This window comes from Calonectris borealis, chromosome Z (assembly GCF_964195595.1).
Source record: "Calonectris borealis chromosome Z, bCalBor7.hap1.2, whole genome shotgun sequence".
NCBI classification, from domain to species: domain Eukaryota; kingdom Metazoa; phylum Chordata; class Aves; order Procellariiformes; family Procellariidae; genus Calonectris; species Calonectris borealis.
Window position 1 is genome coordinate 77,329,782 of NC_134352.1, and position 26,280 is coordinate 77,356,061.

Consider the following 26,280-nt stretch of genomic DNA (forward strand, 5'->3'; position numbering starts at 1 on the left):
CATTCATCTCAAGTTTGGACCAATATCTTTGTCCCCCTAATTTTCCCTGTCAAATCACTCCTATTCAGCTTTTCATTTTGCTACAAAAGCCTTAAGGATGTTCTTCTGGATTGATAATACAAAATTGGACTTAGTCTAAACTTTATTTCCAAGTTACTACTTCAAATTCATTTAAGTCTACAATTTTGCTATATTATATATCCAGTTTCGCTCAGTGGTACAAAGTTTTTTCCCCGCATATTAGAAATTTCTTCAGCAGCTACAGTAATGAATGCAACCCCTGAAACACTTAAAGCAATGAATAACTAAACAGAAACCGCTCATTTTATGTGCGAAAGCAGCCTTCAGAGACGTATTAGCTTCTTTTCCTCAGGACATTTTGACAGATCTGACTCAGCTTCAGCAATCTAGCCTTACTTCTATAGGTTGCTGGATGAGATTGCGCCACGACCATCCAACAGTCATACCCACAGCTTTTCCTCTCCAAACGTCTGACAGACTGGCAACAATATGGAACTGCTAACAGAACAGAGATCTATCTCAGTGGACCATCATTACTGAGACAAAGCAGCAAGATTTCTTTTTTTTTTTTTTTTTTTAAAGAAGGAAAGTGGAAAGATTATGGGTTGACCATTCCTCAGCTGAGATATCAGATTTTCTCCTCTAACCTGAGAATCAGTCCCAGCCTGCCTCTTTTATAACCCGTATGTCTGATTCAATCCAGCTTACTTCAGCAAATAAATCCGGTGCCGTCTAAAGACAGAACAGGAGCATCACATTTACAATCCTGCAGTAACGTCAAATTACAGGAGAACTATGCCTTGAAGAAGGCTTGTAGTAAAATGGATACACAACTTCTCTCTTTCCCTTCAAGTTGGGAGAGAAGACCTTTATATTACTCTGTAGAATCAGCTTATCCAGAGTATAGCTAGATCCCTGCACTAAATACTGGTGTATTTCAAGCGTTTGTCTCCTTGGGAGAGGAGGCAGAGAGGTAGAAGGCAGAACTTCTTCATTGGTCCAATATCATAACACATACAGAACATCCCAAGAGACAGGCAGATGTTCAGAACTGTATACTACTTGCATGTGGAAGCTCAAGTATGAAAAGGATGACATTATCACGTCACACAAACAGATGTGACAGCCATTCTGTCAACCAAATCTGTATTTCTAGAGTCCATCCTCAGCCCCAAAAGCAGCTTAGACCACCTAGCATTCATGCCACATTCAACTTCTTCACCTTTGTCTACCTTAATTTATCTTGCATCTCATAATATGCTGGTGGATTCTTTAAGCTGTATTTATTAAGGCTTTTCCAGTTGAAGATCTTCATGTAGAAGACATTACAGAACATAACAGTATTACATTTATGTCCACACTTGAATTTACTAGCTTGCCCTTTGCATAAAAATTAAGAAAAATTCAATAGTATTAGTTAAAAGCAACAAGCTTTTTACCATCTTTACTTGTATTTTCTTTGCAAAGAAATCACACTATTAAGCACAGGCATTCAGTGGTCTGGGAATACATTATGAGCTTTTTACTAGCTATCAAAAGATTTCCAGGTAAGTCAACAGAAATCATGTATTAAACTCCCTTCTACGAACAAGAAGGAAGCCTGTAACTGCAGACATTTTGAAAATTGCCCTCTGCTAAGACACTAATCAGAATCTAGCAATTTTTCTTCACAGACAGTTCACTAGCTTAAAGGAACTGCATTTTGCATTTGTGCAAACACAAGACAGCTGTGGGAGTCCTGAAATGCATCTCCCCCCCAACTCAAAGTCTGACAGTTCTTCACATTAAAATGGTAACACAAATATTTGGCCGATTAAAACTTGATAAAGACTTTTCTTACCCAAACATTTTCTTTAAAGTACTCCTCAGAATAGTGTCTAGAAGATGATATTTCAAATAGTTATATGGTTAGTTCTAAAAGTAATTGCCACTACAGAGCCCTGCCAGCCAATGACCACTGATAGAATTACAGCTTGATTAATAAATCTAGGTCTGTAAGGAGCTCACAAATCTCAGAGGTATGTAATATAGAAATCTGCCCCCCCAAATCTTTATGGTTCATTACCCCCTCGAGTGCAAAGTTATTTTATACTACCATAACTTTTCCAGCCATTTTTGTTTGCAAAGCTCTAACTCACACCTGATTTAGGGGATACATTAATTTACTCACTCCCTCTCTTCCCAATAAAGAACCTAAAGGTACTTTCTGCAAAGCACAATAAAACCCCCTCTTTTTATACTGTTACGAACACAGAATGAACTTCAATAATGTTTCAGCTTTTTTCTACCAAGAAGTCAAATAGACTGGCAACAAACTGCTTGTGGTGACCTAATACTTAATTAAAAGATTAAGTACACATTCTTTTCTCAGAGGGTATGCAGCATGAAAGGATAGAAAAGCTTTTCGCCACACACAATTTTATTCCAGATGATTAACGGTGATTTTATTCATATTAACTCCTTTCCTTACTACATGTGCCTCCTATATTTCTATTTCAAATTATTATACATTACTGTGCAAGGACACCACATGATGGTATTAGTCATTAGGGTGGAACTCAGTGTGGCTTTGCTGTATCAGGAAAGGAAATACATATGCCTTAACAAATACTTTGCACAGTGTTTATACACTAGGAATCTAGTTTTATTTTAGAGTTCAGAATTGATGAAGCAAATCAAGTTGAACACATAAGCACAACTCTATGTCTAGATTAAGCACAGTGCTAACGCTTGACATAGCATAACTGGTAACACAAATACTCTTAGAAATCCAACCTCCCAAACTCAGGGAATAAATCTCACCAGTCATTTCAGTCATGGCTTCACCTGCTGCTAGCCTAGAGATGTCAAACAGTGCAAGCACATATACATTAGGAAACGGCTTAAATCAAGTCTTTCACATGATCTAGTAGATAGCGATCTCCAGCAACATAGACCAGACTAGCTAGGAGCTCACAACGCTTTACTCTATTACTAGTTTCCATGATACCAACCACCAACAGCTAAGTAGCTTAAGCATATTCATATTCAGACTATCTTCCAGCTGAAGAACTGACTACTTCTCGGATAGGACTCATGTTCTTCTGATTTCCCCACTTAAAATGTTACTCTGGTGTAAGTGTTTCTGACACAAAATGCAGCTGAGAAAATACAAGCTCAGGATTTCCATTTGAACTCAGTCAGTTAGTTAGAAACTGTAATACTACTAATGCAACGTGGTATTTTGAACCAATCTATTTTCCCTTCTAGAAAAGAAGATTGAAACATAAGTCAGAGCAATGATATTCTGTTCCCCCTTTGATATATTTCTGTGTTTCAAGTACACTGCAAGCTTAGAGGATTCTGAAGAGACCTCCCAGCCTTCAAAGAGGAAAAAAAAAAAAAAAAAAAAAAACACCCAAAACACCCCACAACCAAGTCTGGACATACAAGTTGTTCTTTCAAAATTTCCCAACCACAGGAAAGACAGTATTTCTTAACATTTAAGAAAATGCCTTCCCCATGCAAACAAGGATTTGGAATAAATATGACCATTTAAGAGAAGGAAGAAAACCAATGCTCAGTTTCTCTTCGGAGAGCTCAATACAAGACTACACTGACTGCAAAAGGTCATTAGGGACATAACATGAGCTTATTCAAACCAAGTCAGAGGGTCAAAGCATTAAGCAATGCACTTGCATACCAGGGAGGATTACCTACCTAAGTAGTTAACACAGAAAAACCGTGAGCTCAGGCTTGTATTGATCAACTGCAATCCCAATGATCGATTGTAGAGTGGTACATGCTGTAAGATCAATAGCATTGCCTTCCTAGTTATCAGAGCAAGCAGACACAATACAGGGAAGAGAAACCAACCTTTGATACGCCCTAGAAGACCTACTTTTTCAATCAAGCAAGCTATTTATAAATTGTAAACAACTGTTCTTTGCCTTTCCTTCAAGCAATAGTTTTCCAAACCATCTTCCAGAGCTTTTCAATTACAGCTCCACTAGACCTTCTTTACACTGACATTGATCTGAATTGCACTGATCAATTTTAAACAGATAGTAATGCCTTTAAGTAGAGATCCTTGTAAAATGACAGCTGAAGCTCTGGAATTTATGACTAGAAAGACTGGGAGTGATTATGTTAGAAACAAAATGCCAGAAAAGGCTGGATAGAAGTTCTGCCTAACAAGCAAAACTAAATTTCTTACAGATCAGTTTAACAAAATATTCAACCCAGCACCAACTGTAAAATACAGGAACAGGCTGATGTCAAAACTTACGATATAGAGGCTGAACACTGACAAAAATATTGAATTATCAATCCCTAAGGTTTGTGGAAACAACACGAAACCATAAGCTTATACAATTAAAAATGGAGAAGGATGAGTAAGGTGATGCCTCTGTGGCTTGTAGCACTTTTGCCACCAGCATCAGCCAAAACAGCTCTGGCTGCAGTGTGACAGAGTTAGATGAGGTGGTCTGCAGGATTGGTCCAGAAACCTGACTCCTATTCTGCTAGTTAGAGATTTTTGTTTCCAGGATAACAAGTACTGGGCACTGCAAAACACCACATGAACAATGGAGATGGAGTTCTTCCACATGTTTTTGATGATTTTTCATCATTAAGATTTTTCTATCTATCAACATAAACTATACAATGAGAGTCCCAGCTAATCAGTATATTCTCTACAGTATACTCTTAAAATTTCTGAAAATTAAAGTTCAATTCATTAAAGAGAAACTAACATTTATTCATTCTCATATCTTATACCTGATACTTCTTTGGTTTTCCCTTTGAAGTTTTAGGTAACTGTTTCAAGCTTTCACTGGACTTATACAGACTGTCTGATTTTGGTAGAAGCAACTTCTTCCCTGACTCCTCTGCTCCACAGTGCACTCATAGGGAAAAAAAAAAAGTAGTATCAAACTTGCAGATCAGATCCAGCCAACGAGACAAGAAAGGTGCAATCATTTTCGGTTTTGTTTCTGACACTAAAACCACAAGCTTGCAAAAGCTAAGTTTAAGGACTTGAGTGAGTTTTCTCTCCCCCTAGCCTTAGAATTAAGGTTTTGCCCAAAAGGTTTAAGTCACCCAATTGCAATGGTGATCTACAGCATCATTGCCACTTCTGAATCACATCTCTATGTGTACAGAAAACTGAAATCATTAAGCAGCAATACTACCGTGGTCCTGCAACCTAACAGCACCCCACACACGGCCTTGAATAAATCGGTCCAACACTGCTATGTTGCTACCACAGCAGCATACTATCTCAGCCCCATTCCCTTCCCCATGGCTAGTACAACGCTTACACACATAGCTCTGTTCTGTATGGAGAAAAGGAGAGGAGGAGGCCAAAACAGCTTTTTCCCTCTTCCCTGAAAAATGCTTGTTGCAGAGCAGAGATCCCAGGCATGCAGGGTTAGCCCCAGGAAGCCAACAGTTGCAGGAGTGCCTGCACAGAGGCAGAAAGTCCCACGCTCCGAGGATGATAAGGGAAGGAAGGCGAGGAAGAGGTCTGGCTAATTGCAGTACCACCTCTTCCTTTTTTTCCTTAACACCCTAAATCACAGTTGGAGTAAGATTCCTCTCACCAAGCTCCCACAAAAGCCTCTTAACCCCATAATAGGCTGTGAGATGCAGTATGCCTTCTATCAGTAGCACAGCCACTGAAGTTACACCACCAGTCACAACTCACTTGTTCCTTAATTTGGCAATAGTTACTTGTCATTTAGGAATATCCACCTCAAAGTGCTTAAATTTGACACAGATGCGTTTTTACTGAGTCCAGGATGGCAGGCTATATTAGTTGCACAACCAAGTGCCAGAGTCCATCTGCTTATCTCCATTCTAATGCGACAGCATCAACGTCATAAGATTTCTGTAAGACTTTTTTTTTTGTTACTTGTTTGGAATTTTTAAATGACGTGAGGAATAAAAATATTTGATAAGGTGATTACTCATTTCCATCTATTGTAATTTCTTTCACTAATTTAAAAAAACCCACAATCCTAACTTGCCCTTTAAAATGGTAGATTTTTGAGCTATCAAAACCCAGGAAGACAGTTCTTGAATTATACTAAATAGCTTCATAAAAGTGTTAAATATTTTATGTCTAGTAAGCACTGAGCTAAACAAAACACAAAGCATTATCAGGAAGTTAGAAACTACAAAACTGAAGTATTCTTACACCAGTGTATACATCCATGGTATGTCTGCATCTCAAATGCGGAGAAAGATATGATCCTCTTCCCCATTCAAAAGCAGAACATCTAACTGGGAAAGATCCAGAAATAGGTAATAAGCATAAACAGAGATGTGGAGGGCTACGACCCATGAAGTAAACAAGACTTTGACTCTTCAGCCTACAAGAAGACGCAACCAAAGACTGAGTGACTAGAGTAGAAATCTAAAGTCACAAGTGGCGTAGGGAAGATGAGCACTATGGTTTTCACAACACAAGAGCCAGAAATTAACAAATTACCTGAAGGCAGGCTCGACAAAAAACACACATGCACCCCCCCAAAGAAAAGCAGACATTTCGGTTCTTCACAAAAGATTTAGTTACCGTGGGGAGGAACTTACTTCCAAATATCACGGACACTAACCGTTTACTCAGATTTCAACAGCAATCAACTCTCAGAAGACAAATTCATCAAGGGTTACTAAGCAGAAAGGCATTCCCTTGACTCAGGCAGTCCCTGAAACTACCGGAAAGCAGGAGAACTTTGGGAAAGGAGCATCACCCTACTTGCCTGGCCTCCCTCTGCTCCCCGGGTCCAGCCCAGGACCGAGCGCCAGGACTCCGTCCCTCTGAGCTGACCGCGCAGGTTCTCACCTCCATTAAAGGGTACCTTCAAAAGCAGCAGCGAGACGCCGTGAAAGCGGAGCAAGGCCACACGCTAAGGCAGCGCCCACAGGCTCGCTCCCCTCCACGGTCGGGAGAGCGGCCCCCCCAATCTCCGAGCTCCCCCCCGGGAGGCTAGCGGCCCCGCAGCCGCCCCGCCGGCACTTTACAGCTGCTGAATCACGATGGGGGCGCGGGAATCCCTCGCTCCAAACGAGGAAACGCGGTGGCGAAGTTTGGGCCCGGCGGCGGGGCGGAGGGCCCGGGGAGCGGCTGCCTGCGCCCCCCTGCCCAGGCCCCGCTACAAGGGGGGACGAGCGCCCCAACCCCCAACCCCTCCCGGCCCGCTCGTTACCTGCGCGGCGCCTGGCGGCCCCCGGCTGGCGACTCCGGCTGTCCCCGCGGTCACTGCCCACCGCCCGCCCCTACGAGACCCGCGCCGCGTCGCCACCCTCAGCCCCGCGACCGGGCGACGCCATCTTGTCTACCTGCCCTCCGCCTCGCCTCCCCGGCGACGCGCTGGCGTCACGCCGCGAGGTCACCTGCCCCCGCCGGCCCAATCGGGAGGTGCTCACGGTGACGTCACCCCAGCGGTGAGAGGGGCGGGGCGAAGGCGAGGGGAGCCCCGCCTCTGTCTGCGAGGGGCGGGGCGGAGGTGGCGGAGGGCGGTGGCCTGGCCTGGCCTTGTCCCAGGCGGGGGCCTGTCCCGGCTCCGGCCCTGCCCGGGGGCTCCGCCAGCACCCCCTGCCCCTCTCCCAGCTGGGCACAGCCACAGGCTCCCCCTGGGGCTGGGTGAAAGCGACGAGCTGGGCCCAGAGGGGCATTTCGCCCCATACGCCCCTTCCCTCAGCAGCCATGGCCGCCTCGATGCCTGCCCTTATCTCCTCGCGAGGGGCTGCGCGCCCAACTGGGATGCACCGGAGCATGGCGCTTATCTCCAAGAGCAGCTTCGGTAGTGGGTTTTCAGCCTTTTGAGAGGGCCTTGGTTCAAAATGGAGGGGTTTTGTCCAAAATGCAGGTGGCAGTTGTGTATGTGTGAGGGAAAATGCGGAGAGGGGGATTAAATGTGGTCAATCATGGCCGAAAAAAGCCAAACTGGAATCACTCCTTGGGCTTTTTATCCTCAGGGGAAGCTGGGAAGCCTGTAAGGTTCTTTTATAGTTGGTTTTTTTTTTTCAGTTTGGCTTTTCACAGCACCCTTGTCTTTGCAGTTCGTTGGATGAGAACACAAAAAAACAGCATAAAAGAAATGCCTTCTTGATCAGGAAGATAGTATGTTTACTGATTTCACATGACTTGAGGCACCAGAGGGTTTCAGGTGGTCAGGAGCTGGCTTTTTTTGAGGTCTGCCTGCGTGTTGCATGTTTCTCTCTTCTCGTCCTTTTTCTTTTCTCTGCAATGTCACTTGCAGAACGGTGATCATCGGGTTCGGGTTACTCTAATTTTTGCCTCTACAAGGATAGGAAAAAGCGCGTATGAGCCGTGTGGGCACAAGGAAAAGCACGCATCCACCCCCGATCGTTTTAAAGCGGCATAATTAAATACAAACACTCTGTATGCTCTCTAATTCCCCTGCAGTAAGGGCGTTTCCTTGTGGAATGGGGCACCTCAACGTTTGACCAAGAGCCTCATCGTGCACCGAGCAACCTGCACCGGACCCTCGGAGAATGCACTTGGAGAAGCCAGGTGATACAGCCAAGCTGCCCGCCAGTTGAAAGGGTCTCCCCCCGGCATTGCCCGGCAAGTTTCGATTGCTCAGAAATAAACGAGGAGCGGAAAGGCCCGGCGCGGCCCTCTCCCGTGCCGGGACCGGCGGAGCCCGGGCAGGCCGCCAGCCCCGCCCCGCCACCGCCAGGGGGCGCCGCCCGGCCCCCGAGGGGGGCTGCCTTGGCAACCGCAAAGGGGGCGGGCCAGCTCGTCGCCCTGCCTCCTTCGGTTGCTAGGATACGGGGCTCTCGGGCGGGGCGGGGGAGCCGCCGCAAAAGTGAGACGCGACTGTCGTAAAAAAAAAAAAAAAACAAACCACCAACCAAAAACCATGCCGGGGAAAATGTCGTGAAGCGCGGTCGGCGGGGCCTGCGGCGGAGAGAGTGACCGGGCCCGGCTCCCCGCACTTATATGCCCCGTCCCCCGGCGGCTGCCTCCCCCTCCTGCTCCATGTGGGGCCCGGGCCGGGCTCTCGGCCTCTCCTCCTCCTCCTCTTCCTCCTTCTCCTTCTACTATGGCCCGGAAAACAGTTAGCAGGAAGCGGAAAGCGGCGGCGGCCGCCGCCGCGGGGCCCGGGGGGCTCCAAGGGGAGCAGGTAGGCCGGGGGGGCGGGAACGGGTGTATGGCGGCGGGGGGGCGGGAGCCCTTGTCCCCGGTGGGGGGGGGAACGTGCCCGTGCCCGGGGGGAGGGGTGACCCTGACCGGGGGTTGCCGTGTCGCGGTACCCGGTTGGGGCGGGGGAGGAAGGCGGGGGGGGGGTCCCGGTGCCTGGGGAAGGTGTCCTCGGGCGGTGGGGAGGAGTGGTCCCGGTGGCGGAGGGTGGCTCGGTGCGATGCAGATTCCCCCGCTCCCTGCCCCGGGAGCTCTCCCGGGTTCCCGCCGCCCGCCCCGCCCGGCGCTGCCCCCGTTGGGTTCAGCCGTTCGACCCGTAACCGCCGGGTCCCCGCCGCCCCCGGGCTGAGCCATGCTGCGGGGCCGCCCCAGGCCGGGCCGGAGGAGGCCGATGAACGGCGCGGTCGGTATCGGGCGGCCCCCGCGGTGTCACCCCCAAACCCGCCGAGCTGACGGCGGGGGGCTGCCGGGGCGGCCCGCTTCTATTTAAAGCGCTTCTCGGCTTCCTCTTGTTTCTATAAGCGTCCGGGGTCCCAGCGGTGCCGAAGCGGTTGTGGGCTGGTTTTCCTATCATCGCAGTGTTACATCTTTAGTAAATATTTATGTTTAATTTTATATTGCTGAAGGCTGTGTCAGCATTTCCGAATGGTATTCCATGAGTAGTTTGGAAGACTTCAGTATTTTGCTGGGAATGACTTTGAGTTCAGATGGGTCATGTCTTAAGTTTGTTGTAGTTGCTTTATCTACTTCCCATGTTTATTTTCCACAGTATGGGTGGGATCACTCAGTTCACAAAAGGAAAAGACTCCCCCCGGTGAAAAGGTCTCTGGTGTACTACCTGAAAGGTAGAGAGGTCAGGATGCAGAATGAGTCCAGCTATCACCGCTTGTTGCACGGATATGCGGCCCAACAGCTTCCCAGCCTCCTGAAGGAGAGGGAATTTCACCTTGGAACCCTTAATAAAGTGTTTGCTTCCCAGTGGCTGAACCACCGACAAGTGGTGTGTGGGACAAAATGCAACACAGTAAGTGCCACCTCTCTGTTTCTCTTCTCTCTGTGAATTATTCCACCCCCAAATGAGGCTTACCGTAATCAAAGTATGTAGACTGACAAGGAAAATATTAGGAAATAATTAGGAGTGGAGTCAAAATCACGCACAATTAATTTTGAATGAAGGTAATGCTTAACGATGACCCATTCTCAGCTGTGCAGATGGCTGTGAACCTGAACGTGAGGCCTGTACCTCGATGCAGCATCTGTCTAATCTGCACAGAGCAATTTACATCTGTTTGCGGGATAGAGAGCAACAATGGGGTTGGATCTTTCTTCTTGTCCTGCAAATGGAAAGTTAATGAATGGCGCTAGCTTTGCTAAATGGTAACTGTCATGCCTGCCAGAAATTGCTAGTAAGACTTTTTTTCATTATGCTCAGTCTTACACGTTTTGGTTTTACGTATGGTTCTGTGCTGATGATTTTGAAAAGTTGCTACAAAACTAAATATCTGGAGTTTAACTATCTGTGGTTAAACTCCAGATATTCGTCAGAGTAGCTAGAAATGTTCCAAGATTAAAAAATGAATTTCAGGTCTTCAGGATTAGCCTTTGCTTGTTCACTTTGTGATTTTTTCCACTCTAAATCTGTTTTCAGCATTCAAATAACTTCTCTTGTTTATGTACCTTTATATGCTTCAGCAAAAATTGACACCTCTTCAGACTCTCAAAGTGATGCTTTGAATTTGAAACATTATAGAGGAATATTAAAATTATGTCCTATGTGATTAATAAATGTAGGAGAACATACCTCTTGGGTAATATTATCTCTGTTGGAGTTAGTAGCCTAACTTCATTGGCTGAGGTGGCAATTTCATGTATGAGGTTCTGACTGAATTAGTGCAAAATCCCAAATTTGTTCTTTGCAAGTTGGTTAGTGCCACAGAAGTGAATCGAGCGTTGTAAGGAATGTATAGATCAAGCAGCTCTTAAACATCAAAGTAATCAGTTGATGTGATTGTTTCTTTGCCTCAAGATTTTTTTGCACTGAAGCTGCACTCAATGGTCTGACCTGCAAGGGACAGCGCTGTTTTTTTTTCATTTCAGGTGTTCGGTTATTATTCATAGTTACCTAGCAGGAGGCTTTCATGCAGTAGCTCCTAAGAAGCAAGGCCTAACTGTATAAACAAAACAATCTTTAACAGGAATAATCCTGAAATAGAATCTGCCTTCTTTCTCCACGTGTGCTCATCGCCTCGGCCAGTCAGCAGCCAGCACTCTTCGTGGAACAGCTTACAGGAGACAAACTCCTGCTGAAACACAAGCTCTCAGAAATCTTGCTTACTCTAGCAAGATGACTGCATGTTTTATAGAGCTGCAACAATTTTGCTGTGTTCTGTAACTTTTGTAGTTCCAGCGCTGCTGCAGCGAAGATAAATGGGCAAGTGCGTTATTAACGCAACCTTGCAGAAAATAGTTTGGGACCAAACAATCATGAAACTGAAGAGGGATTCAGCCATATTGTTGTTCCCACTGCATATGCTGCAATGAAGTGTATGCTTCCACAGCTAGACTTAACGTTCCAGATGGACCTCGTCTTTTATTAAGCAAAATAAAACGATTACAAAAGAAGTCACTTCAGCATTGTGAAAGATTGTATATGAATTATGAATACTGTAATAGCTTTAGCCTGGTTGCTTTGTGTTCGCATTTGAACAAGTAGAGCGTTAAACTCTACGCTCTAATTATGAGATTTTCTCTCTCATCTCCTGAGTAAGCGACCTAATAAAGAAGAATTCCTTTGCTGATTCTCATACGCTGAAGTTGTGGCATTTAAGTCAGGACTAAATCTAAAACAGCTTGGTTGACTTTAATGGGGTTTGCTGCATTGGAGTTGCGTGTAATTAAAGTTAATGCAACAGAAAAATATAAACCGTAGCATTATTTTAATCAAAGCTTGAATGTGGCACAGAACTTTTAGCATTTAATTTATAAATTGCCCTTGGGTATGCTGTGCCAGAAGGATTGACTATTTTTAATAACAAAACAAAAATACACTCCTGTCATAGAGGAGTAGGTTTGGTTTTAGTCACTTGACAGTACTAGTCACTATAAACACTGAAGAGAATATGGAGCTCTGTCAATTGCTCATTTTTAATGAGGATTATAACTTGTTTAATTATTTGGGGTGACTTTTTATCCTTGAAAATATCTCTGGATATAGTTGTGTATATGAAATAACTTTATTGTTCTCCAGTGGATCATGGTGCTCACGGTTGGCCAGCTGTAAATCAAATATTTGGGTTTCTTAAAGGTGCATGCTTTTTCTGATAGATTTAGAATTATGGAACCTATACGAGCATTCAAGTGTCTAAAAATTCAAACACAGTCACCTGGGCTCTTCTGAGGCAGGATTCATGTTGCAAGAATCTCCTGGATCTTGTAGGCAATGGGCTTCTTAATGTTTTTCAAATTCAAATGAATGAGCAGGCAAACCTCTGAGAGGTGCAGACGTTTAGGGTGTGTCATGACAGTATGTAAATTACCAAAGGCTGATACCGTGAAGTCTCGGAAGAAGATACTGTCTATAATCAGCGTCTTCTCTTCAAGCTTCTTAGAGAAACTTTCAGACTTAATGTAGGAGACAAGCTTATGGCAAACGAAAACACTGAACATGAGGTTGCTGTAGTTTTCTTTTTTTTTTTTTACTATTTCAGGAAATGATGAAGAATAAAGCAGCTTCTAAAAAGAAGTTCCAATAATCATTTTGCAGCTTCTTTTGTTCCCTTAGTTCTACGTATGTGTTCAGGACATAATTCTTTGGCTAATTGTGAAGTTAAGGATGAAAAAATACAAGAGCTGTAAATCATTCCTTAAATACAAGAAGCTTATTAGTTTCCAGTTGCTTGAGAATATAATCACCTGGAATATAATATTTTTGTTTGCTTTTCTTCTTTTCTCCCCAGGCAGGCCTGATATATGTATTTGTGTTTAAAAACTTCCTTGCCAAATGCTCTCTTCTTTTTTCTCAGGTGGCTTTTCCAAGGCATGAATGGGTTGCTTTCTGAATGCTAGCTGATACCTTTTCTCTCTTTGGTGGATTCATATGTTGCCTTGGATGCCCTGCTGTAAATCACCAGTTCTTGTTTCTTCTTAGAGACTTTTAATTTGTTCAAGAGATCCCATGTCTGTTCTGTGCATCTCATACAATTGTAACCTAGTCTTGTAGCCCTGGGGTTGTAGTGGTGAGAATACTATGCACAGTTACTCTTCCATCCGTGAATGTGGACTCTCTCTGGGAAAATGATTTCCACTTGCTTTGCAAGTTAACCTATGTTCTGGCTTTGCACAGGTAATGAAAAATCAAGAAAACTGCTCGTTTCTTGTCCCAGGGAGGGAATGAGAAGTCCTGCTCCCGCAGTTTGTAACTCTCCTCAAACTCCATTGAACAGTGATCGAAAGTCAGTGCAAATAAATCTCTGATGCCTCTAACTGACACTTCCAGTCACCTTTTTTTCAGTGGCTTGTGAGTAAATAGCCAGGTGTTGTTTCTTGTCTTAAGTGTATTTGGTTTTCTGACAACTGCATGTGATACCCATGTCTGTCTTCAGAGTCTGGTAGTTTCCGTGCCAGATATGGTGTGGGTGGTAGAGATGCCCTTTAGCAGGCGAAGTCTCTCGCTTCTCCATCCTTTGCCATCTCTCGACATGTGTTAACTGCCTGCCAGCGTCCTGAAATTAAACACAGAGGACAAGACACAAATAAAAACTGACAAATGTGATTTTGGCAATAAACAAATTCAATGACATCAAAGTGTGTGCCCATTGGCTAGTAGTGCTTCAGAGTTTCATAGCAAGGTGGAGTGCCTGAATGCATGGTCTTGTCTCTGGAAATGTAAGTTCAGAGTCGGTAACTTGCTGGCTGCTTTTACTGCTGCTCACTTCTTAGATGGTTTCGTTATATTCTGGATTGTTTCTCTCTGGACCCTTTCAAGGAGGATGTGTAAGGCCGTTACCCACTTGCGTCGCCTGTACTGCAAGTAGTGTGTAGGTTTTGTGCTAAGGTGAGTCCATGTCCTGATCTCCACTGGAAAGGAGACATACCAGTTTGATAGCTTAGTCTTTAGAGTCCACGTTTCTTTGGGACTTGGCATCTATTAATAAATCTGTATTGCCATAGAACGGAAGGACCTTATGCTAAGTGTTTTATGAACATGGAAAAGAGAGATGTTTACAATCTGAGTAAGAGGCAAGACTGAGAACTGGGGAAAATCAAACAGTGCTACTCAGTGTGACCAGCAGTAGTATTGGTGTAATGACACTGTAAGCATTGTCTTGCTTTTGTTGTTTTGTTAGCAAAAAACAAATTTGAAGGAGAACAATGATGTCATTTTCCAGCTTGGCTGAGGGTGAAATTTTTGTGACCAGCTTCAGCTGGTCTGGAGTTGTGCTGTTGCAGAACGGGATGTTCCCACCTGCTCGTTCTTGCTGGCACTGATGTGTGCGTGGCTGGAGAGTCAGCTGGATCAGCTTGCTGCTTTGTGTTCAGGCGGGTTTTCTTGTAGGGTTAGTTTTCACCGAAGGCAGAGATATGATCCAGCTGACCTCGCAGCTACCTGAGCGCTAGCTGCTGTCACAAGGGTGGTGAGACTGTCTGGGTGGGTGAGGAAGAAGCACGTGGATTCTCAAAGATTGGCTTATGCCAATTGTGAAACTTCATTGCGATTGATTCTCTCTTAGTGACTCTATTTTTAGCAAGGCAATGTGTTTATTTTGGGTTTCTTTCAAATGTTAGCGTGAATGACAGGAGTGCGCCTGTGATTTCTGAGAGCAGAATGTGAAGAGCTGCGGTGCAGAGCGTATCGTGAGCGCTTCTTGTGTGAACAATAAGCAGTCTTTCATGCATGTTTTGTGCCTTGTAAATCTACGTCCATCCTGCTTATGTAATAAAAACATGCTGTAGCTCAGGGTGGCACCCTTTGGTTTTGTTCCGATTGATTTGTACGATCAGCTAAAAGATAGGGCTGCCTGTTCATCTGCTGTTCTGTGTGCAGGGGCAGCAGCAGAGGACACGAGAGAGTCTACATGCTGCCTTGAAATGGCGTTTCATAGGCCTGTTTTTTAATCTTCTTGTAAAAAGTCAATGCTTTCTGTTAAAGATGCATGGGAAGGGCACTTGTATTTAATGAATTGGTAACTTCAGTTGGTGGCTTTTTCCCCATAAACCGTTGTCTCCGAAAGGCAGGTCAGAAAATGGAAGTAGACTTGACAGAAGAGCCTGGCAAGCCCTTCTGCTCTCAATATTCTACATAAGAGAAGGATGAGTTTTGCAGTTCAGACTCTGGTCCTCAGACACTCGATTCCCTGCCACAGTCTTTACTTTTGGCAAGTTGATTAATGAAGTTCCTTAGTCAATGAACTGGGGCAGTTTCTTGATTAATTTGATCATAAGCAGTTTGAAAAGGGGACAGCCACGTAGTAATTGTATGGGATCCATTTGCCAAAATGACTTCTCACCACTTCTGCAAACCAAAAGAAAAATAAGCATACAGCTAGTAATCTCATAGGGTGTGAAAAGTAGGGCCAGATCATAAAGATTCATGGCTATGACAACTGTAGTACCTAGCCATGCCTGTGTGCCTTGATCCTCTAGTGATAGCACTGTTGCAAGCTGGACATCTGAATTGCTTTAAAAAAAGAATAATATAAAGGGAGGAAGATGGATTTCTCTCTGTCATGTCACCCAGCCTGTTTCCTTGTTAGAACAAGGTTGTTCCGCAGAGAACACGATAGCTGAGTCTGCTCCGTCTCACAGATGAAGTGTGGTCCTTGGACTTCTGGCAGATGGCCAAAGCAATCCTAGCTTGGTAAATCCTGGATGTCCAGTTATTTGGCACGCTAATGGCTGACATGCATACATTTTACTAGCGGGAAGAACCGAATTATGTGCAAAGCTTAAAGTCAAGGGACAAATATGCACAATTCACTGTCTGGAGGTTGGTGGGGGTTTACTGCATCCAGGGAGAGTTTTTGTGGCTGGTTTTTAGTTTCTATATAACGAGTAGCTGGAAAAGAAGTTCTTATTCCTACTTGAGATAAAGAAAAAAATAAATGTACAGTTCAGCTATCAAGACTTTGTCAGGACTCTGAGGCCAGGCTGCTTTGGAGTTATTTGCAGATGTACTTGTTTCAAGAGTAGTGAAGGTACCAGTTTGCTTGGAAGGAAGTAGGCCAATTTCTGTTTTTTCTTCAGATTTATGTCATTGTATGCTGCGGCTTTGGCTGCACTTGTTTAAAAGCAGTCGGATATTTTGTACTTTATTTACTCTAGCGTCTTTAAAACTCTTGAAATGGTATTCAAATTTTCTGTGTTGTTAGCTGGGTGCCTATCTTGTTTCTTAACATTTCTCCCTTTTTGGCTTTAGAAGTGTGTAACAACTGTTTGGCTTCTCTTGGCTTCGGTTTGCTGGATTTACAGGGAAGACTTCTTGGCAATCAGTGGTGCAGCTTGCAAGTGTGAGCTTCTGGCTTCCTGTCCTGCCCCAGGTGATGCAAGAGTCCTAGCATACGCAGACAGTGCTTGCTTATTTTATTCTAGGGCGGTGGTGGTTGTTTTTAAAATACACACAGTGTGCCAGGTTCCTTACCAAGCAAGGAGAGAAGTTACTGCTTAAAACTTTACAGCTGAAACTACAAAGCCAGTCCCTTAACTCTGCGAAGTTTCTTGCCCTAAGAGCAGTTGCCGTTCTGGTTACGGTAATATTGTGCAACTGGAGGAGAAAAGTGATGAAATGACAAAGCAATTCCAGGGCTGATGATGGATTAGAGTAGGGTACAAGCAGATGAAGGCACTAAAAGAAATATGTCCTGTTGCTGCTTCTGAGAATATCTTAATTTGGAAACTTGTTACAGGAAAATGATGTTGAGGTTGAAGATCCAGGACAGAAATGTGAGGGTCTGATGCTTCAGCATTGTGGGTTTCCAAGTTCGTTATGTTTTCAGGCCAATTAGTTTAGAGTTTAGCTAAAGGAATTTTGCATTAGAGTAAGTCTTTATTAACCTAGTATCAAACACGGATGTATGATAGTGTTGTCAGACTAGAGAATGTGAAGGCTTTTTAATTTCAGTCCTCATACTTGTTGAGGTGCTCTTTGAAGTGTGAATCTCTTCCAGCTGAAGCACGATTTTCCTGAGTCCAGGACATCCTGAGGTGTGGATGTGTTTTGTTAATTAGCACTTCTGGTGCCAGCTTTAGGACCTGTAGATGACACTTGCAAGCCTTAATCTTAGGTACTTAACTGTTGATTTTGGGTTTTTTTTCAGTAGTTGAAGGAGAATAGGAGAGGGAATTGGGCCTTTCTGCTGGAAGGAAATACTGAGGAAGAGAAGAGGGTATACACTGATAGGGGAAGGACAAGGGAGGATGAGAGGAGAGGGAATTAGTGGTCCTGATCCTACAGTGCAGGTGTTAATTTTCAGGGGTGTGGTTAGGGCAGAGGGGCTGCTGTGTGCTTCATGTTTTTACCAGCTGTCTCAGGCAGTAAACTGCATTGTAAGGCTTGGGAGAAGTGGAGTACTTCCATCCTACTCAGCGGCACTTCAGCTGTTGCCTGACCCCACACCTGCATGCAAAATAAAAAATGAAATATGAAAATTCAGTCCCTGTAGGAACAGTCATCTGTGCAAGACCACTGCCTACAGAGGAAGATCAGATGCAGGTTGAAGGTGATGCGTAATTCTAGACACAACACACAAATAGCGATGAATGGATTTCAGCTTTCTCTCTCGAATGAGTTTAACATACCATATTTTATCACGTTTTGATTTGACATTAATATTCTGCAAGTTCAGTACATCAAGAATAATAGATATGCTGCTAAATTTTCTTGGGTTTTTTTACGCTTATTAAAGAACAGATCTACAGTCTGTGAGAGTTCACCAAAACCAACTTGTAAGTGTAATTTCTCTCTGAGAACCTCTAGATTTCTCTTCTGTCCTTCTAGAAATGTCTGACAAAGGATTTCAGAACAACTTACTTGAGGTGTATATTTTTTAAATTGCATTGAGTTTTCTTTTTTAGGTTGTTGTCTTCATTTTCAGTTCACTTCCAGAGGCTTTGAGACATCGTTCTTTGGTTATAGAACGAACAAACTTAAGGGGAGTGGGGATGTGTGGAATTTAATTATAATCCTGGGCTGTGATTCTACATCACCGGAAAATAAACTCCAATTATATAAATTTGTAAAGTGTTAGTTTGCCAAAGCCAGAACTTCAGGGTAAGTAACTTATCTGGGAGGCAGAAGACTTGTGCTAAGCGCCCTGGGGCTTACTGGCTGTTCTGAGCTGGGTCTCTTTCTCATTGTTGTACAGGGAAACTGGAAAACAATATTGTTTTGTCATGGTATTGAACAGGGAAAATTGTTTTAGATTCAAGTGTTTTGTTAAATGGGAAACCTCCCATGACAAATTTCTCTTCTCTCTCCTATTGCTGTGAAAACCAAATGGGATGATTGAAATAAAACCCACTGTAATTGTTAGTTTACTTCTTTTAAGAAGGAATTTATGCCTTTTTCAGCCATGCTTGCAGCATTTGTGTATTCCAACTTGAAAAGAATGTCAACTGAAAATAGGGAGGATATTTGACCATCTTGGGTTTTTTATCTGTTTGATGATGACTTACATCTCCTGTGGTTTTTTTCCCCAGTTATTTGTAGTAGATGTCCAGACTGGTCAAATTACCAAGATTCCTATTCTGAAAGATCGTGAACCCGGCATGGTGAACCAGCAGGGTTGTGGTATTCATGCCATTGAGCTCAACCCCTCAAGGACCCTCCTAGCCACGGGTGGAGACAACCCCAACAGTCTTGCAATTTATCGTCTGCCTACACTCGATCCTGTCTGTGTGGGAGATGTAAGTGGGAGTATTCGGGGAAAGTTTATTCTGTCACTTACAAGAATGACCACTTTGAAGTGCATAAAGTCAGAGCAAGGTTAAGATTTGGGAGTCCTGTAGTGGAGAGTGAATTTCTGAAGGCTTGAAAACGTTCCCAATTAAGTTGTCTTTTGTGGCAAGATGTCTTAAATATGAGTGAGTACACAAACATGTGAGACGATTCTCAGGGTTCTGAGTCAAATTTCTTCTTCCTCACCCTCATTCAGGTCTACTTCAGATTACTTTTAAGCACTGAAAATGTAACAAAATCCTAAATGTTAAAGTCTAATTGTGGTGATGACCTCTGAAACTAGTTTTAGTGAAAAAGCTCTTCTGAGAAATTGAAAAGATATGATACAAGTTGTTTAAATTTTCCTGTTCTCCAGTGCAGCTTATGTATGTATTATTTCAGAGGCTGAACTTGGATTTGAGTATTAGTTCTAACCCAGTGGCTTATGATGGTTTGATAGACACTGGTACTGCTTATAATTCTGAAACATCATGAGGCCTTTTTAAAAAAGGCTGAAATGAGTATAGTGGTGTCCTGTAAGCACTTCTCTCTCATTTCTCCTTTTTGATTCAGGACTTTACGTAGACGTTAACTACAACAGCAAAGGTCAGGTCAGAGTTTCTGCAGATAACCAGCTGCAGAAAGGCTCAACTCTGAAGATTTGTATGACTTGCTTTTCATTTGCGTGCTGCTGTGACTTTGCAGCTTTTTAGACAGAACTAGAGCATTATGGTCTTTTTTTCCCATAGGTTTCTCACCTGCTAAAGAAAAGATTCTTGAACTAACAGTCTTGAAAAATTAATCTGTCGGTCATATATTGTAAACATAAGGTTTTGGTTACTTTTTATGGTAGGGATGTGCATTTGAGGAAATAAAAGTATGTAGCTACTTTACAGAAGTGAAGAACGCTGCTTTCAAAATGGAAAAATCTAAGTCCTTAGAATTGAGATCAGTTTGTCCTTGGTCAGAGACCTGTTTTTCCATCACCTAATTGCTCTCTGTTAATTATACACTTCAAAATCAAAAGAGTTAAAATTACTGTTAGGTATTTAAACTGCTCCAGCTTGATACTGGAATCTTATCTGTATGTTTTTAACATAGGTCTGTCCTCCTCAGTTTGTACTAAAAATCAAAGTGAAGAATACTTGTCTGCTTTGAGACTACTCTAGAGTATAATGGCAGAGAAAAATCTGTCTTTTTTTCTTTTAGGATGGACATAAGGATTGGATATTTTCAATTGCATGGATCAGCGATACTATGGCTGTTTCTGGTAAAGTAAATTTTTTGCTCTCTTTTTTTTTTTTTTTTTGCCTTTCCGGAGTCTTATACTGATGTACAGTACTTTATAGGTCTTAGGAAAGCACCTTTATCAGGGCATTTGAAACCACTTGGAACTACCTTGGCTATTTAAACCCTTCTTGGTCTTAGTACAGTGCTTCACTTCGTTTTATTTGCAGGGCCCTGGTCTAGATTTGATTTTTCTAGTATCGGAGGGAAAATTATTGTCTTTCCAATAGGTGTTGCCATGAGAGGATCTCTAACACAGTGAATTACAGGGAAGGATTCCACACAAGAAGAATAATTTCAAGAGGGGTGTTGGTTATCAGTTAATAACTTTGGAATACAGAAGAGCAATATCGGTTTCATGAAATCCTATGGAAGACTAATTAATGAAAACTCAGTTTGGGGAGGGGGGTGTATGCACATATACTATGGCAGTTAATACAGCAGGCGGTAATACAAAAGGTCAGTTACTAACTTTTTAGTAACTAGTCGGACAATCAGTGTAATTTCATAAAGTATTACTTACTTAGGTAAAGGCAGCAATACTAATATGCTATTGCATTAATTTACTGTCTGTGCTGACAGGGTGTAGTATTCTGTACAGAAAGGTGTCAAGTTGCAGGTGTCAGAAAATCATAACAGTCTCATAAAAATCAAATACTTGAATTGTTAGTCAGTAAGATATTTTTTTTTCCCCAAAAAACAAAAAGCTAATCCTGGAATTTTAGTTTGAATTTAATATAAAACTTGATCCTTGCAAGTCTCCAACCCAAATACCTGCATTTAAAAAAAACATTGTCAGCTAGTAAGCTTGAAGAGAACAGCAGAGATGATTACAGATATCCAAGGGAAAGATAAGGACCCAATGGAATAGAGACACAGCACGTGAGATTGAACTGTGTTGCTCTCAATGTTTTCTGCGTGCTTAAGGGTGGAGGTGTGAGTAGAAGACTGTCATGTCCTCTGTTGTATGATGCTTACAGCAGGATGTAGGTTCTAGTCTCCAGACCTGAGACACCAGGGAAAACTTGTTGAAAGCAATTAGCAAGTCTGATTGCTAAACTGAGTTCTTCAGAACTTCGCTGATGATCCTAATCAGGAGAAAACAAAGACAACTAACTTCTGACATTGTTTTAATCTTACAGATTTCAGTTACATCTGTATCTGAAAGTGTGGAGCAGAAATATATGAACTCCAAACATTGAGGATATAGCAAATACCTTTATCTGAATTAAGAAACTAAATGCAAATTTTTTGTGACTTTCTTGGGGCAGGCTAAATGCCACAGGAAGAAGAAAGGGCATTTCGTCCCACGGCAGATCACACTGATCATATAGCCTGAGGTCTGAGATTTGGCAGTATATTTTTCTCACTGCCTTCAAAACTGTTGAGAGAGTACAAAGAGGACCAGGGGCTTGATTATTCCTCTTGCTTGTCTTAACTTTAACTAGAACAAGGCAGGACTCCGCTTGTAAAACCTTCAGCAGTGTATGTCAGTAGTCTGTAAGCATAAAATTAAACTCTTGACTAAGCAGCCATAGCTGAGGGAGAATGCATCAGTCCACTCAGTTGTACTGGCCTGATGAAAATATTTCCATGGCAAAAGCTTCAGATGGGATGAATAATTGCATGAGCCATTAACAAATGATACTGTCCTTGGCTTCAGGGCTAACCAGTTGAACAACATACATTGACTTTTTCCCCTGCTAGGGCTGTTAAAAGAGACAGCTTCCTCCTGAAGTATGTCAAGATGTTTAGAAATTCTACTGCTGAGTATTCAGCCTCCATAACAAACAAGATTAGGTACCATTAAAGACCATCAACATGTAAACTGACTGGCAGGATGTAGTGTCCTGTGCTGCCTGCTGCTATGCAGTGCCATTAGGAAGCTCCTTTTGTATTTGGCTGTAGTAGGTGATAGTGGCAAATGAGTGAATCCATCTGTGAGGGGGCAAAGCCATCTCTGCTGTGCTGGACCACCTGTATTGCAACAAGATGTTTTGCTTAACTGTCTTTGCAGCTTATTCCCTGTGATGTACCAAAGCCTATACATTTAATAGGCTGATGTAGATATTTAGTTTTTTCTGGCATCTTCAAGACATGAAATATTTCTTATGCATTCCCTGTGAGAGAAGGAGGGATGTGTTTTTCACATTGTGTAGGGAAGAAATTGAGGTACAAGTCAAATCTGTCAGAGCTGACTTAGATGGAAGTGAGTTGCCTAAACACCAGAAGGGATGGGTATAGGGCCTTGGATTAAGCCCGTGTGGATCTACAAACCAAAGACATTCAGCTTTCTTCATCCAGTATTATTACTCTTATTGATTCATGTTTTGGATTAATATCTTCAAATTCAGTAGAAAAATAAAATGAGTTCTTGCTTGTTCAGCCTCAGTTTCTATTTAAAAAATAGATTTGATGCAAATCAGTACACATTGTGGTTTGAAATAGTTGTTCCTGTTCAGTTCACAAATATGTGTGTACATATCTGTGAGCATACCTGCAGAAATCAAATGAACCCAAACTGATTTTTCTTGGAGGTTTTTATATTGGCTTAACGGACTGTCAGTCTCAGCCTTGGTAAGCCAGGCTGAACGCATAGGCTATTCAGTCACTTCTGAGTTTATTCTACGTGTAAATCTCTAACGGTGATTGTTGTACAGGGTTGTGTTTTTTGATGCATCTTAATTGGTTTGAAAACAGATGAAGTGATCTAGCTGCTTGGAAACCAGGTAGACAAATCAGTTGACAAGGAGTTCATAACGTTATGAACTTTACAGCTCAGTAAAGTCATGTTTTTGGTAAAAATAATTAATATATAGGCACCAACAGTGTGTTCAGTTAGATTAAATTAATAGTATCCTTTCTTTGTTTCAGACCTTATTGTTTATTCCTTTTTTAAAAAGGGGAGTTATGTAAATATGAAATGGACTATTTATTTTTGGACTGTTTATTCAGGTTCCCGGGACGGTTCGATGGGTCTCTGGGAAGTCACAGAGGATGTGTTGTCCAAAAGTGATGCCAGGCATAATCTCTCTCAAGTTCCTGTCTATGCCCACATAACACACAGGGCTCTGAAGGATATCCCCAAGGAGAACACCAATCCTGACAACTGCAAAGTCCGAGCATTGGCTTTCAACAATAAGAACAAGGTCAGTGAGATAAGCAAGACAGTTAAAGACGTCCTAAAACTGTCCATATGCATTAGAAAAAGACAAAAGTAATCTAAATCAGAAATACCGGAGAAGCAACCTAATATTTTTTACCTGATCCTTTTGCATCCTTCTCATGTGAGATGGTTGTCTTTATCTACTATGTCTGCTTCTTCCCCACGTGAATGGAGAAGTCCAGTAGAAAAAAAAACATATGTTATCAGAAGGAATAATTTTCCTGTGGGTTTGATTTTAGACTTGCACCCTAAGGAGGAGTGGGGAGGAATGTTTACAAGAAGCAGATAAAGCACCAAAACACCTCTTGCAGCTTGAGTCCCACTCTTGAGTGCTCTTGCTACTTTCCTTCCCCTTTCATGAAGACCAGGTAACGTTCAGGCAGTTCCTGTTCTGAGGGCTGAATCGTTACTGGATTGCTCAGCAGTTGAGGTGACTGACACACAGGGCAGGCACCAGTGCTTGCTTTGGTGTTACTTTGTTGGCGTTTGATAAGCAGTAAATGTTAACCTGCCCCATACTGATCTCTTATTACTAGTGGGAGTAGCAGCTCATCCTCCACTACTTTTCTTTCTGCCCTCAAAGAATATAGAAGGTCTGAAGCGAAGGTGGATGTGCTCTCAGAAGCAGGGTGCTCCTGTGGACTTTATTTTTCACTACAGCTGTTAATTACTCCTCTGTGATGGAGACTTCAAATAGCTTTTCAGCGGAGTAGTGCCTGGAAAGAAATGTTTGCTTCAGGGTCAGAATCCGTGTGGCAGCTGCTGAAGAGAATTGCCAACTCTAGCTTGTACTGTCTAATAATTCATTGTTTGATTGTCTAACAAGATCTCTACTTTTGAAAGTTAGTTTTGGTTATTTACTCTTTTATTAATTCTTATTCTACCTGGCACATTTGTGCTGTATTGCATTCCATCAAGATCAGGATAAAATGAAAACGTATCTTTATAAGCATGTACAGGATTATGGATGAGTTCAGTCTGGAGTACGCGGCTTGCCTAGTAGAGTGTGAGTTTTTAAGGACATCTATAATACAGAAACTAACTCTCTTACTTTTTTTTTTATAGGAGCTGGGAGCTGTGTCCCTAGATGGGTATTTTCATCTTTGGAAAGCAGAGCACACACTATCAAAGGTGCTTTTCTGTTTGTTGGTGTTAAATTTAAAAAATGGCTTAGCAGTTAAGGCTGTTCATTATTCTTCATCTCCTTTAAACGCTTGAAGGAAGAGCAACAGTGTTTGTAAAACACTTAAAAGCTTTATGTAAAATGAAGTGTCCTAAAAATTAGAACTTCGGGAGAGAAACTCCTCGCTCCCCTTATTTTGGAGGGCGGGAAGGGCTCTTAACTTTCTGCCAGTTCTGGGTGAGCTGAAGTGAACCTTTCCATGGAGTATGATGGATACTTGATTAGCAGTGTTCATAAAGGAAGTTGCACTAATTTAAGTGTAATTGCAGATCAAACCCAGAATATCTATGCTAGTGTATGAGGTAAGCTTTTTCAACTGAGAGCTGATGTCTGTGTGCACCTGCTGAAGAAATAACAGCAGCTTAGAAAGATTTAAAACAATTTGCCAAAATTTTCATTTTTCTTTGCATAATACTTGGCTTCAGCCTTTATAAATCTCAGTGTGGTTCAGATAAGGCATCTCATCTCCTTCAGGTTTTTTTCTCTGCATCAGGTTGTTGCTTTTCTCTTAAAGTTCTGTTTTTGTGGTGAACTTATTTTTTAGCTGCATTTTGTTTTTTTCACTGCAACTTCCTTGAACATAGCTTGCAGAATTGTTCTATTAACATCTTGCTCTTTTCTCATAACGGGTTGATTTTTATTTCTTCCGTTTCCAGTTACTTTCCACAAAGTTGCCATACTGCAGGGAGAACGTGTGTTTGGCTTATGGTCAGGAGTGGTCAGTGTATGCAGTAGGATCACAGGCACATGTCTCCTTTCTGGATCCAAGGCAGCCTTCTCACAATGTTAAATCCGTCTGTTCCAAAGAACGAGGCAGTGGTAAGAAATTTGTCAAAGGGTGCTTCAAATGGTTTGCTTGCAGAAGTAGCTATTAAGACTGCAGTAAGATAAGCTTTTAATAAATAGGAAGGGTTTTTCATGTGATAGACTAAATCATTAATAGTATATGTAGGTTTAGCTTTTATGACAGTATTCCTTGAACAACCAACAAACCAAACTTAAAAGCAACTCTGAAATCTAGTGATAGACAACGTTAGTGCTTTTATGATCAGCTAAGTTGTACACCCTCCAAATATTACTGAACTTTTAAAACTGCATTTTACTTATACTTATTTTTTACTGTGTCTTATTCTGTTTTAATTCATCTCAAAGCAAATCCAGCCTTCGTACTGCTATTAATACTGTCTATTCCTGTATTTTTCTCTGGGAATGAAAAAAAAGCATGTTGTCTGCTCTGTGCTATCATATTGGGAGTCTGTGCTGTGAGTGAATGCTTGCTTTGTAATTTTAAAGTCATGAGTGAGACTCTTGATGTGGATGCAGTATGTCAAATTGAACCTTATACCAGGGCCAAGCATGAGGGCTTGCAGGGTGCATGGCCTCATAAGCTTCTTCCCATACCCTTTATTTTCAAGCATGAGAAGGCACTGTGATGCCCATTTTAAACCATATTAATCCCAGACTAATAAGTTGCAGTCCTTATTTAGCTTGGCTCTGGGCATCATCTCTTTATTGGGCAAGTTATCAAAAGAGAAAGC

The 26,280-nt window shown here is 42.4% G+C and overlaps 2 protein-coding genes across 8 annotated transcripts in view; one reads left to right on the top strand and one right to left on the bottom strand.

Moving 5' to 3' along the window:
- Positions 1 to 7,423, bottom strand: part of UBAP1 (ubiquitin associated protein 1) — a 42,885-nt gene extending 35,462 nt beyond the window's left edge. The window contains exon 1 of one of the 3 annotated variants that reach the window (XM_075137499.1): positions 7,345 to 7,423. The gene's annotated coding sequence lies outside the window, so the exon portion shown is untranslated. Of the gene's footprint in view, positions 1 to 7,211 lie in introns of all 3 variants that reach the window. The other 2 variants (XM_075137498.1, XM_075137500.1) reach the window with 2 other exon arrangements.
- A 1,441-nt stretch (positions 7,424 to 8,864) lies between these two features.
- Positions 8,865 to 26,280, top strand: part of DCAF12 (DDB1 and CUL4 associated factor 12) — a 31,984-nt gene continuing 14,568 nt past the window's right edge. For 4 of the 5 annotated variants that reach the window (XM_075136931.1, XM_075136929.1, XM_075136928.1 and 1 more), the window contains exons 1-7: positions 8,865 to 9,158; positions 9,945 to 10,199; positions 18,869 to 19,075; positions 20,316 to 20,376; positions 23,349 to 23,542; positions 24,625 to 24,690; positions 25,399 to 25,561. In XM_075136931.1, coding sequence (XP_074993032.1) covers positions 9,078 to 9,158; positions 9,945 to 10,199; positions 18,869 to 19,075; positions 20,316 to 20,376; positions 23,349 to 23,542; positions 24,625 to 24,690; positions 25,399 to 25,561 — 1,027 coding nt within the window. In that variant the 5' untranslated portion in view covers positions 8,865 to 9,077. The remainder of the gene's footprint in view (positions 9,159 to 9,944; positions 10,200 to 18,868; positions 19,076 to 20,315; positions 20,377 to 23,348; positions 23,543 to 24,624; positions 24,691 to 25,398; positions 25,562 to 26,280) is intronic. The other variant, XM_075136927.1, reaches the window with a different exon arrangement.